The sequence below is a fragment of the Gigantopelta aegis genome, chromosome 12 (assembly GCF_016097555.1).
Source record: "Gigantopelta aegis isolate Gae_Host chromosome 12, Gae_host_genome, whole genome shotgun sequence".
NCBI lineage: Eukaryota > Metazoa > Mollusca > Gastropoda > Neomphalida > Peltospiridae > Gigantopelta > Gigantopelta aegis.
The window spans coordinates 50643145-50655845 of record NC_054710.1 but is presented as its reverse complement, the minus strand read 5'-3'; the positions used below and the strand labels follow the sequence as shown (position 1 = coordinate 50655845).

General features: G+C 37.1%; 1 protein-coding gene across 2 annotated transcripts in view; it reads right to left on the bottom strand.

Moving 5' to 3' along the window:
- LOC121386620 overlaps nt 1-12701 on the bottom strand; it is an 81023-nt gene that overhangs the window by 24057 nt on the left and 44265 nt on the right. For both annotated transcript variants that reach the window (XM_041517579.1, XM_041517580.1), the window contains exon 6: nt 7335-7655. In XM_041517579.1, the coding sequence (XP_041373513.1) occupies nt 7335-7655 (321 nt within the window). The remainder of the gene's footprint in view (nt 1-7334; nt 7656-12701) is intronic.

Here is a 12701-nt window from a genome sequence, read left to right as displayed (position 1 = left end):
AGCTAGTTTAAGCACTATTCAAATGATAATAACTTGGAAACTTGATGTGTTTGTTAAAATAATGATGATGTATTGAATTAGCACTGACTCAAGTTTCTCAACAAATTGATTTAAATATTATTTAAATATTCATAATATGGTTATTGTTCCTTATACTGTGTTTCTCATGCGTTGCTATGTATATGTTGTTTGTATGAATGTATGTATGTATGTATGTATAATATCATGTATAGATTAGAGAGTGTCTCGTGGGAGACCAGTCACCTTGTACTGAATGTGTTTACCCTCTGAAAATAAATAATTTTATTATTAGTAGTAGTAATATTAGTAGTATTAGTAGTAGTAGTAATAGTAGTAATAGTAGTAGTAGTATCGCGTTTGGTTAGGATATATCTTAACAATACGGTTTCTACCATCTGACTGTAATAAAAACAGGTTCGGGAGCAAACATGCACGTATGTTTCAGTGGAATAAACACAGGTAACAAATCGTATATCATGATATATATTAAATTTAATTTAATACAGACAATGCAAATAAATGCGGTTTTGGTGAAAATACGCAAAAAAAATTTAAAACAAAATAAAATCGGAACAGCAAGTCCAGTGTTATTGTCACACAACGTGTAACAGACACAATTTCATATGTAATTTAATAGTTACGATCGACTATATATCCATATATGTATACTAAAAGGCAAACGTTACTGACACACAAAAGACAAAGATAATTGATGATAGGTTTTTACTGCCGTGTATGAAACGTTATAATACGGAAAGAGAAATGTCCAAAGGGCGCATGTACCATATGTACCATGCAAATGAGCCACATCACTAGAGGGGGTCCAGAGCGAAGTTCACACAGTTAGTAGTGAGTGTGTCCACCTTGATCATTGTATACAGGCCTGGCACCGTTGTCTCATTGAGGCCACTAAATGCTGGAGAAGGTTCCTGGGAATGCCTGTTTTGCAGATGCGTCGGTAGAATCCATGTGTCTTGGTGAGGGGTTGTCACAGGTGGTTGGCCACTACAGGTACGGTCCCTGACCTGGTTGTTTTGTTGCTATCATTGCCATAAGTGTCATATGGTGATTCTGTGGACGTTGAATTGACGTGCGACGTCACGCTGCGAGGTCCCAGATTCAAGCATCCTTATGACTCGCCATCTGTCATTTTCACTGAGGCGTGGCATGACGAATTTTCATCAAACAGTTCACTAATGGTGTTTTTCTGACTTCTGGATTTCTGAAGTCTGCACAGAGTGGCAATGATTTGCGACTGAATGTCTGACCTTTTATGGTGAACATTGGACAATATTTCTCCGGAATATTCCACGTTTCGCTGTAACAACTTCTTGATTGTATTTCTTAGAGCTGTGTCATGCACATTTTCTCTAGTTTACATCCATAAATCCATTCACAAATGTATTACTCCAAACAATCCATGTCACAATAACTTTTGCCTTTGAGTACACACGCACACACATACATATATATACTCAAAGGCAAAATTGAAAATATTAATTTGTTAAAAAAACAAACAAAAAACAATGATACAATGTGAAATGGCAAATATAATTTTTGAAAACTATGAGTTATGACGTCAATCGTCGTAAAACAAGTTATGACGTCACGTGTATGCAGAAATCGTCTAGCCCTCGGGGTCGAACAGATTTATCTAGCCCTGGGGTGAGAAATATTTTCCTAGTACCGTGCAAAAGCTGGATAACCCTGTACACTGGGCAAGAAACATGAATTAATAGTGTCATTGGTGTTGGCACTGTAGCCATTGTGGGTGACGCATATCCACTTTCACTTCTTACTGATGTAACAGGACTTACTAGGTTGGCCCACCTTACTGATGTAACAGGACTTACTAGGTTGGCCCACCTTACTGATGTAACAGGACTTACTAGGTTGGCCCACCTTACTGATGTAACAGAACTTACTAGGTTGGCCCACCTTACTGATGTAACAGGACTTACTAGGTTGGCAGTATGTTGGCAGCCATGAGTCAAGAAGCGGCAAATTGTCCATGCTTGTAGAAATTGTCTTATTATATCTAAAAGTTGATTACAAAATGTTCTAATTGTTTTATAACACGTCTATGCGTGTGTACACACACACACACACACACACACACACACACACACGCACACACACACACACACACACACACACACACACACACACTCATTCATTCATTCATTCATTCATTTCAACTATTTCCATGCTTATATCCAGTTAAGGTTCAAACACGTTCTCCTGGGCACACACCTTACAGTTTGGACTGTTCAGTAATTTGCTCTTTTTTTTGCGACATCTTGTAAACAAATTGTTTTTGCATACCTAACATAAATAAATCCATCGATGGCATTTTTTTTTGTCCATCATACTGTTGGTGGCCATCTTGAATTCAAGATGGCAGCCACTGTAACACCACCTCGGTGTCATATGTAGACTTCTATGTAACTTAGATAGTCCTCTACCTATGACTGCAGGGTACTAAACTGATGGTGTGAGCCTATGAAAACAATATATAGGAAAATAACATGTGTAAAGATGACTTACATGGCAATATACCGTTTGATGCAATTTTGTTCAATTTACCGTCCATAAACCATATGTATATTTTTATTAACAAACATATTTCACTTGTATCTATTTAAAGAGCTTTGTACGAAGCTCAGGCTATAAAGGATAACATTAACTGCCACATATACTGAACAGCATTGAAAACGCACCACCAAGAAATTTCGAAAATAATACCTGAGCAATAAAGGTTTATGTTGTGAACAGCAATAGATGGATGATTGATAATGACAAAAAAAAAAAAAAAAAAAAAAAGGATGCATAATCATTGATTAGTTTTAATGCATCTACGTATGAAAGACACGTGGGGTCACAATAAAAAGTCAATACCGTGTATGACGACCATCTGCAGCAACACAAGCCATGCAACGTTTTCTCATCGACCCAATAAGTCTATAAATAGTGTTCTGGGGGATAACATTCCACTCCTGCTGTAGTGCGTTTTCCAGTTCTCTAAGGTTATTCATTTGTGGACGAATTGAGATGCCTAGACCAAGATTATCCCAAATATGCTCTATTGGCGATAAATCAGGGGGCAGTGCTGGCCATTCAAGCAAAGGGACATTATTGTTCGCTAAATACTGTGTTGTAACACGTGCTGTGTGCGCTCGGGCGTTGTATTGCTGAAATGTGTGCATATCCCGATGTTGATGAAAGAAGGGAATGATGTGATTTTGCAAGACGTTATCCCTGTAGTTAATGGTGTCCATTCTGCCACGGCAAACATGGAGTGCTGTTCGGTGATGATAACTGATCCCACCTCACACAATGACACTCCCTCCACTCCGTCGATCCGTCTGGACAAGGCAGTCATTTTGGTAACGTTCTCCACACCTACGCCACACCCGAAACCGACCATCAGCATTCCTTAAATGGAAACGGGATTTTTCAGAGAATAGCACACCATGCCGACGTTGTAATATCCAATGACGATACGTTGCTGCCAAAAGTCGGCGTTCATTTCGATGTCGATCAGTCAGGATAGGTCCAGCATATGGTCGTTGAGCATGCAGCCCAGCAGAGCGAAGACGGCGACGCTGATAACCCTTCATCGACCTTGATCAGTCGGTGCTGTTCTGGCAGCTGGCAGCATTCAATCACAAACAATATGGCGTTGTTGTGGTGGTGTCGTAACACGTCGTTGGCCTGGGCGTGGACAGTGTTCTGTGGAGTCTAGTGATTGTTGAATGGTGGCATCGAAACCACTGTGTGACGACTTTATTCGAAATGCTGACTTGAAGCATGCCCAAGGCACGTTCACGTTACTCAAACTTGCCATCACTTGTTTAATGTTCCCTCAAAGACTACTTCATACATGAAAGTGGCTTTTCAGAGACCATCGTTTATAACCCCGATCAGCATGATTTCCACACTTAATTAACGTTTTTAATGCTATGCACGCAATATGTTGTGTTTTGGTGTTGTGTTTCATGGAGTGTTCAGGCAATAGTTTTTGTAAGTTATTCGTCGTCATGCATAGTCTATAAGGTAGTATGGTACTTATTCATTGATAATGCTGATATACACCACATTCACATTTGTTATCAACTGGTGGTGCGTTTTGAATGCTGTTCAGTATATATTGTATATCGCTGGAGATACTGAACCTTGTTACACCCTACCTCTCATTTTTATACATTTTAAATTATCGTTCACTTTGTGTTCATTAATATGCTGGATAAAATAACAGTTAACGGATTCAGCTATATTATTTTTGTTTGTTCTTATTTTAACATGGTGTAGCCTTACAAAATAAAACAAATATTTTGGTATTTTTCCTAAAGTTTCTAAATTTTGAAAGGTTAAGGACAGTATACAGTTACAGACACTACAAATCCACGTTCAGTGTGTATTATTTTCAAATCCTTTAGCTACTTCACATTTCTATTACTTTGCAGAATTTCGCCATACATCTGACTTGCAAACCTCAATTGGATGTAGAATTCTTTTGACCACGTAAAACATTATTAGATGTTTACGGACACTACAGATTTTGTTGTAACAAACCTATAAGTTGCCTTAACTTTGTTCATTTTTTGTAACATTAAACAGATATTGCCCTTTTTTATTTCTAAATCATAAATACTCATTATTTGTGAAACAATTCAGTGCAAAATTATTTAATTTCACTTAATTTTTGAAGATGTAGTGTCCATGTAGTATGAGGTAAAATAACTCACATTGAGAATTGCATTGTCTGCAAACCAGTCATTTTAACATATACTATGTTCAATACCTTTTACAACAAAGGAGTGATTTCAGTGAAGATTAAAACAGAAATCTATAACAACAAAAAGTGTCCTAATTTAACACATTAATTGACTGAGTGTGCAATTTTTATTGAAATGAGAGCCTTGAAATACTTTATCCAGTTAGATATGACCCATATGCACTAACACCAACCAAACAGTGATGCATTATACCATAATATTTCTTTGTAGGATAGCATAGCATACTGAATTCAATGGAATACAAAGACTCCAAGACACACTGCTGCCAGACGTCGATGGTGTACACACCATAGACATTGGGCTAACAGGCAATGGGCTCGGGTAATGTTTTCAGACGAGTTCAGATTCACACTAGACTTCCATCGTCCTCATGACCGATTTGGAGGAGGGTCCGGTATGGTGTGTCATTATAACTGTCAGAACCCAGCTGCATATTGTTCATGGGAGGGTCACCGTGACAACTTCTTTGCACCGATCATTGTGCCCTTCACACGTCAGGCTGGACACATTTTGTTTTTCAGGATGGCAACGTCCGTGCTCAACGGATTCTACTGGTCACTGCGCATCTGCAGCAACAGAACATCACCACACTACCGTGGCCAGCCCTAAGCCCAGACGTTTCACCCATTGAGCACATATGGGACGTCTCCGAGAACGTCAACGTCAGCCAACCAACTTGGCTGAATTAGGCGCCGCTCTCCAAGAGGAATGGGACAGGATCCTCCAATGTGGGGGATTTACCCGTTACTGGTGCAAATATTGAAACAAATTGACAACCACCAACACTGTTGCCTATCTCTGACTCCTGCTACATCACTATCCTGGCTATAATATATATATATATATATATATATATATATATATATATATATATATATATATATAGATATATATATATATAGATAGATATATATATATATATATAGATAGATAGATAGATAGATAGATAGACAGATATTTTTGCGGTTTTTGGTGTGTGGGGGGGTCTCTTCTAATTCAAACTGTATATTCCAGACTTATTACCAACACGCCTGTCTTGGACACATCCACCGTGCTTGAATCTTCAGTGGACAGAGTTTCTGCCAGAGGGTAAAACGGATATGGCGCCATACCCATTTTTTTCAAGATTTTTTATTTTAAGTTAATCTTTTGACAAAATTAATTACTCTTATCATTACGGGAGCGCGATGTAACCCAGTGGTAAGGCACTAGCTCGATGCATAGTCGGTGTGGGATCGCTGCCCGTCGTTCCAGCCAGTGCACTACGACTGATATATTAAAAGCCGTGGTATGTACTGCCATGTCTGTGGGATGGTACACATAAAAAATCCTTTGCAGCTAATTGAAAAGAACAGCCCATAAAGTGGCGACAGCGGGTTTTCTCTCTCAAAATCTGTGTGGTCTTTAACCATATGTCCGACGCCATATAACCATAAATAAAATGTGTCGAGTTTGTCGTTAAATGAAACATTTCTTTCTTTCTTTTTTCTTATCATTACTGTATGATTTTCTTAACACTAACCCTAACTGTAACCCATTTTCTTTCTGGCGAGGGCCCCTATACCACCTGTTGACTGTGGATGCATTCAAATCCATAACGACATACCCCCAAAAAAACATTCATTCTAGCAGAAACATTGGTGTATGTAAGCAAGAGTCAAATGGTTGATTGATTGATAGATAGATGGAAACAAACGTACAGTTTTGCTGATTTTTGCAGGATGATGAAACAAGCATGCGTCTCTTATATTCCAATACAAAATAAACCACCATTGTCAAAGTGGATTAAAAAAATAATAATAATAAGTCCAACGATATATCATATTTTGTCCATGTAATCCCTTCTCCACCCCACCCACCCCACCCACGCCACCCACGCCAAGCTTTTCCCGTCCGTCCGAAAGAGCTGGTGATAGCGTGCGCCGTTTTCTTAACGTGCTTACAGCCTGGAGATTCATCACGTTTGCTGTCGGCACAGCCTCTAATTGAAATCGGGGATAGTTCCCATAATAAGAAGGGGAAGGAAAACGGAAAAACAATACATAATTTTTGATTACATTTAGTGTAATATATAGTAAATTTTAATTTAAAAAAAACAAATGTGCACTGGTTTAAATTTCGGACACAAATTTAGACGGTTCTCAAAAAATCAAATGGAGACAGTTAATGTATTTTAGAAAAGTGGTCTGAATTTTTGTCTATAAATGAGTCATTCTGCAGTAACTTGCAGATTTCAGGTCCAATTAAGATAGAATTTTGATTACCGACAAGAATGACATGGCACTGGGAAACATACGTTTTGGAAATATAATACCGCTCTTGGAGACAGATAATCGGTCCCAGACCGGGGGAAAAAAGGGCTTTCCCCCACCCCTGGACTTGGTCACACATAACGGTTATGTGGTTCAAATTTGATCCCTCCAAAAGGTAGAGTTTACAGACTATAGAAGTCCAGATTCACAAGGCCTCACTTTATACCTAATTAACTTGTAAAAATATTGCAAGTACCCGTACCTGACAATGTAATCTTACAAGAAGGTGGTGCTGGTACGTGGGTAAAATCAATGCAAATCCATTCTGTATCGTCTCTGCCTTTCTCAAAACTTTTTATCAGCATTGTTACAGACACCGAAGGAACTCCTACAACATCGTAACGGCCTGGATCAAAGGAAAAACAGTCACCAAATGTAGAATTACACTGTACGTTCGGTTGATTATTTTTGCTGATAAACATACTTCCGCCAATGGCACCATCCTTGAGAACACAGGTCACATTCAGTGGCACTCCATCAAACCAGTTTGAAGGACACGGGTCTATTTCAAGAATAGCTTCATCTAAAAGTATACATATTTTATATTACAATAAGCATGAATGAAAATGTTCAGGTTATAAATATATTTCATTATAGGCATCTCCAAGGCCTGGTTGCTTGAAGTCAAAGTTAACTTAACCACTGAGTATATCACTAAATGCGTGTTAGATTCCTTAACACATGGTTGGCTAATTATTCAAACAAGAGGTATACTGGCCTATAGAGCTCTGCTGTTTAATTATCAATTTTGTCAGTAGTACATAATTAATTAATTTGAAAACACTACCTGATGTTAAACTTTTATTCCCTATTTTAAAACTTAAAACAAATTCTAAAATTCAACAATATATCTCTATTAGTTTGTGAAGACAGCCCCTGAGAATCATATTGCCAAGATTGGCAGATCAAAACTCTATGAGACGACAGTCCTTGGCTTTAAAAAAAAACCCATGGCAAGTGAAAACTCTCACACCACAAAACGCTTAGGCGAGTGAAAATTCGCACTCATCAAAACGCTAAGGCGAGTGAAAACCAAGCATTATTAATTTATGAAGTAATTAGTGCATGTAAATGTAGAGACATATGTTGCAAACATTAACCGATTTCAGGAATGGAGTTATAATTTATCAAAACGTTTCAGGAACAATGCTATAGACATATAATTATGACATACACTGATGCACACAATTTGATTATTTAATTACAATATGCACTATTCGGATAATTTGATGCATACAATTAGAGATACCTTTTCAGTGTTAGATGATTTGATGGACGTGCAGCTAAACATGTGCAGGAATCAACTTGTCTTGAATTTCATTACCATGCACAACGGATATGATCAGGATAGTTGGGATGGGAAAATCCCACTGGTTCTGAGGAAGTGGTTCAATTAGAACTACATCCCAATCATCTTAGGATTAGAACTACATCCCAATCATCCTAGGATTAGAACTACATCCCAATCATCCTAGGATTAGAACTACATCCCAATCATCCTAGGTGTGCACTACCAACTGAATTAGATCCCTCATATTATAAAACAAAAATTATTAATAATAAATAACTCGTTAAACGTAGGTCTACAATTACTTCAACTGATAGTGTTGGTTGGGGCATTGACATTCACGTGGCCTGTTTTAATTCAACAACTGCGTAACCAGTCTCCCTCCCTCAACATTTTGCAACTGGTCATTTGATCTACCACTACCACTTACAAACGGCTCTGGTATCTATATCAAGTTAGCTCTATGTTATTGATCTAGAACGGTACCAATGTTTTTGATGCATAATATACAAACGCCGACAAAATTTGTCATTACAAAGGATTGTATACCAAACATGGGAAGATAATCTAAAAACAGAACTTCAGACAAGTTGTCACGTAGACCAGCATATAATCACCCTTTCTTACCCATGTTGCCCAAATTGACAGCGCAAAATAATCAAAATGGAAAACATTTGAATGTTTACAAGAACAATTATTATTAAAAGATAAATATTGAGAGAGCCAGTATCTCAAAGTTTAGAACTAGGACACCGACAATGTCAGAAGTAAAACCACGTGATCACAGTCAATGGTCGTACATGACGGTTGTTTTATTTCAAATAATTTACAAAGTAATTACACACATTTCAATCGGTTGTTGTCATTCGATTGATGTTTATTAGTTAAACAAAATAGGTCATATTATCAAGTAACCACAACTACCTCCATGTTAAACATAATGTGAAAATATGCTCACAACTAAGTATTATAATACCTCTTTATGAAAGTGATTAAATGTATAATGTATTCGATGTGTCATTGTATTTGCTGGGTAAAATACTCCATCAGAGACAAAGACCAAAACAAATCATGATTCAATTGTATAACTGAGCCAAACTGATAGCCATGTAACGTAAATCACAAAAGCGAAAACAAATGTAGATTACAAAACACATAATTGGCAGAATAAACAATCAACATGAATTTATTTCATGAATTGAAACGTTTAAGTCACTAGTATCAAATAGCCACACGTGCAGGGTTTCAATACCTTAGTTTCTTTATAATTTGCACAGAAAAAAGTTATAAAATAGCACATTTTTACCACAAATATGGGCTGTTTTCAAATCTGCACAGTAATGCATCATTGGTTTCCTATAAGAAAAATAGCACACAATATGTCTAACAAAATTGCATAAAATAGCTAGGAAAGTAAAGTTAATTGAACGGTAATGCTTGTAAGAAAGCAACATTAGCATAGATTTCTTTCTGTTTTTTTCGCCATATACTTGAAGACATTTCGTCGTCCTGAATAATATCCATACTCGTATGGACTAGAACCAACAAGAGAAATATTCTTCTCAGCTTATTTCATTCGCTTCCTGTGATTTTTTTTACCCATACTCTAACCTTGTCTCTCCTCTCTCATCCATTTTCCGTTGTTCTTTCTGCTCTATGTACATCTCTCTCTCTCTCTCTCTCTCTCTCTGTCCCTCCATCCCTCCCTTCCCCCCCCCCCCCCTCTCTCTCTCTCTCTCTCTCTCTCTCTCTCTCTCTCTCTCTCTCTCTCTCTCTCTCTCTCTCTCTCTCTCTCTCTCTCTCTCTCTCTCTCTCTCTCTCTCTCTCTCTCTCTCTCTCTCTTCCCTTTGAAATTTTCTTTGCCTATAATCTCTTTGTATTTTTACCCTTGAAATCCTGGAAATAAAAAGGTAATTTTCGTTACTATTGAAACAAGTGCTACAAACAAGACAAATTGAACGATTAATTAATGACTAAACATTGGTTCTCAAGCTCAAATGTTACTAATTTTATATTTAAGACAGAATGTCGACTAACACTTACATTTAATTGAAATACTACTGAATTTTACTATAATCAAAAATTATGTTTAATCTACGTTACCTATAGATTGTCACCTCCGTTACCTATATATTTTGAAGGCATATAGTAATGTTCTAAGAACGTGTTTTGGCAAGGGAGACTACTACGTTCAGTGGGAATCAATAATAAACATCAAGCAATCGTTTTAATAGCAATGTTAGAATTTACATGTAACGTTGATTACTTCAAATGCTTCTCCACCCACAGTAATAAATTAAAATAATGCCATAAGTATACAATGCATTAATGAGACTACTTGCTATTATCGCATTACGTACACAAATCTATGTGTGATTGGCACTACTTACCTGTATGATAGGGGCGGTTTCATAGATTGCATGCTTAACGCAACGCTTCGAAATGTCCTACTATTTTGCAACATGGAGATAGTAGTTTGCATTAAATGTAACAAGTATACTTGTCATCGATTCGGTGATGATAGGGCTCTGAAATATGCATTTGATATTTTATTTTGCTTGGTTCTATAGCCTCTATTAGAAATTCGCGAGACAAATAGGCAGAGTTACGTCCCTTAACCACTTCCGGCGCGTTCCGCTTACAGCTTGTATTGTCCATGACCACAGTTGTTTGTGAATCTTCAGCTGAGATTTATGCATGCCAATCCCTGGCATCATAAATGTCCCCACCTATGCTTTAAAAATACAGAATGATACAAGTAAAAATTAACTTGATGAAATTGCGTTTTGATATAATTGACCGTGTGTTAAATATAGGAGATGAATCTAGCGAGAAGTAGATAAACTTGTATAAATGGTCCTAAAATGAATTCTACGACGCGGGACTTGTTGATGTGTACCAATTAGGACCTATCTACGTTCCGGAACTCGTTAATTTCCCTTTTACCTGGTTGACGGTGTGGGCAGTCAAAAGGTAACAACGAACTAATCCTGTACAACAATGCAGTTATTACCACTAAGAATTCTTTTCAGTGGTTATGTTGTTAGTATTACAAATAAATAAAATAAAACAAACTTTTAAAAATGATATACAACAATACCTAAGTTTTAACGGCTCTGGTGTAAATATGTATGTCCGTCCGTCATCTGTCTGTGTGTCTGTATCTCTGTATCTGTTAATTTCTATATGTTAATACAACAAACTATCCAATTTAAAAGTAGCATAACATTTTTATTCAAACTTCAGTAATACATTAATTGTTTCCATAATTCAGTTCCACGATTAATTTTGAAAGCAAAAAATGTTTCTGTTGATTGATTGAAACATATATTGCATGTAATGTACAAGTGGATTGGGCATGAGTTATCCAACTTACGAGGCCCTCTCCTAATAACATACAATAATGACAATATTACAATAACGGCGACTACAACTATTACAAGCATATATAAGAAATTAAATATTCAAAGAGAAGTATATACATGAGAGAACAACAAAACACAGAATAAATAAATAAATAAAACAAACAAACAAACAAACAAACAAAATAGTAAATAAATAAAGAAACAAAGAAAGAAAGAATTAAAGAAAAAAATTATGAAAAATGAAGAAGGAAAGCAAACGAAGGTAATTTATTTTAAATAATATTTCCGTTGATTCTCGCAGCTTTCAGATGAAATGGAAAAGTTATCCGATGTGATCAGTGTACTCCATGTCTGTGATGTGGTTGATCAACTCGTCTTTCAGAGACCAGATTCTGACATCGATAGTGCCATTATGATTTATTTTATGGTGCCATCCTTCCAAATGGTTATTTGTCCGGTGGCTGTCGTTGCCAAAGTGGTTCCACATTTCTGAAGTCCATGGCCCTTCTATCCATGTATTAGTGACGTAGTCGATCAGTAATGTTACCATTTCATCCTGAGGACTGTCGGCAATTGTGTCAGTCCAAACGTCCTCAACTTTGTCCAGTGGAACCATCGGAAGGGCTGAAACACGCCTTACCACCTTTTGTACATAATCGTTTTCAATATATTCTGATGCTAGTATACGACGCCAAATACACTGAGTGTAATGAGAAAAAAAAGCCTCTCAATCGTGTGGTGGGGAATACAGTGCGTACAGTCCTTGGAGCGAAATGAAATACATGGCAAGTCTCTTGGATGTATTGAAAAGTCCGTACGTATGTGTCTTCTGTGCGGTTGGGAGAAGAGAATACACAAGGGGGGACCTATACCGTTGAGATTCGGCATGGACAGTACATAACTGATCAAAAAGCTT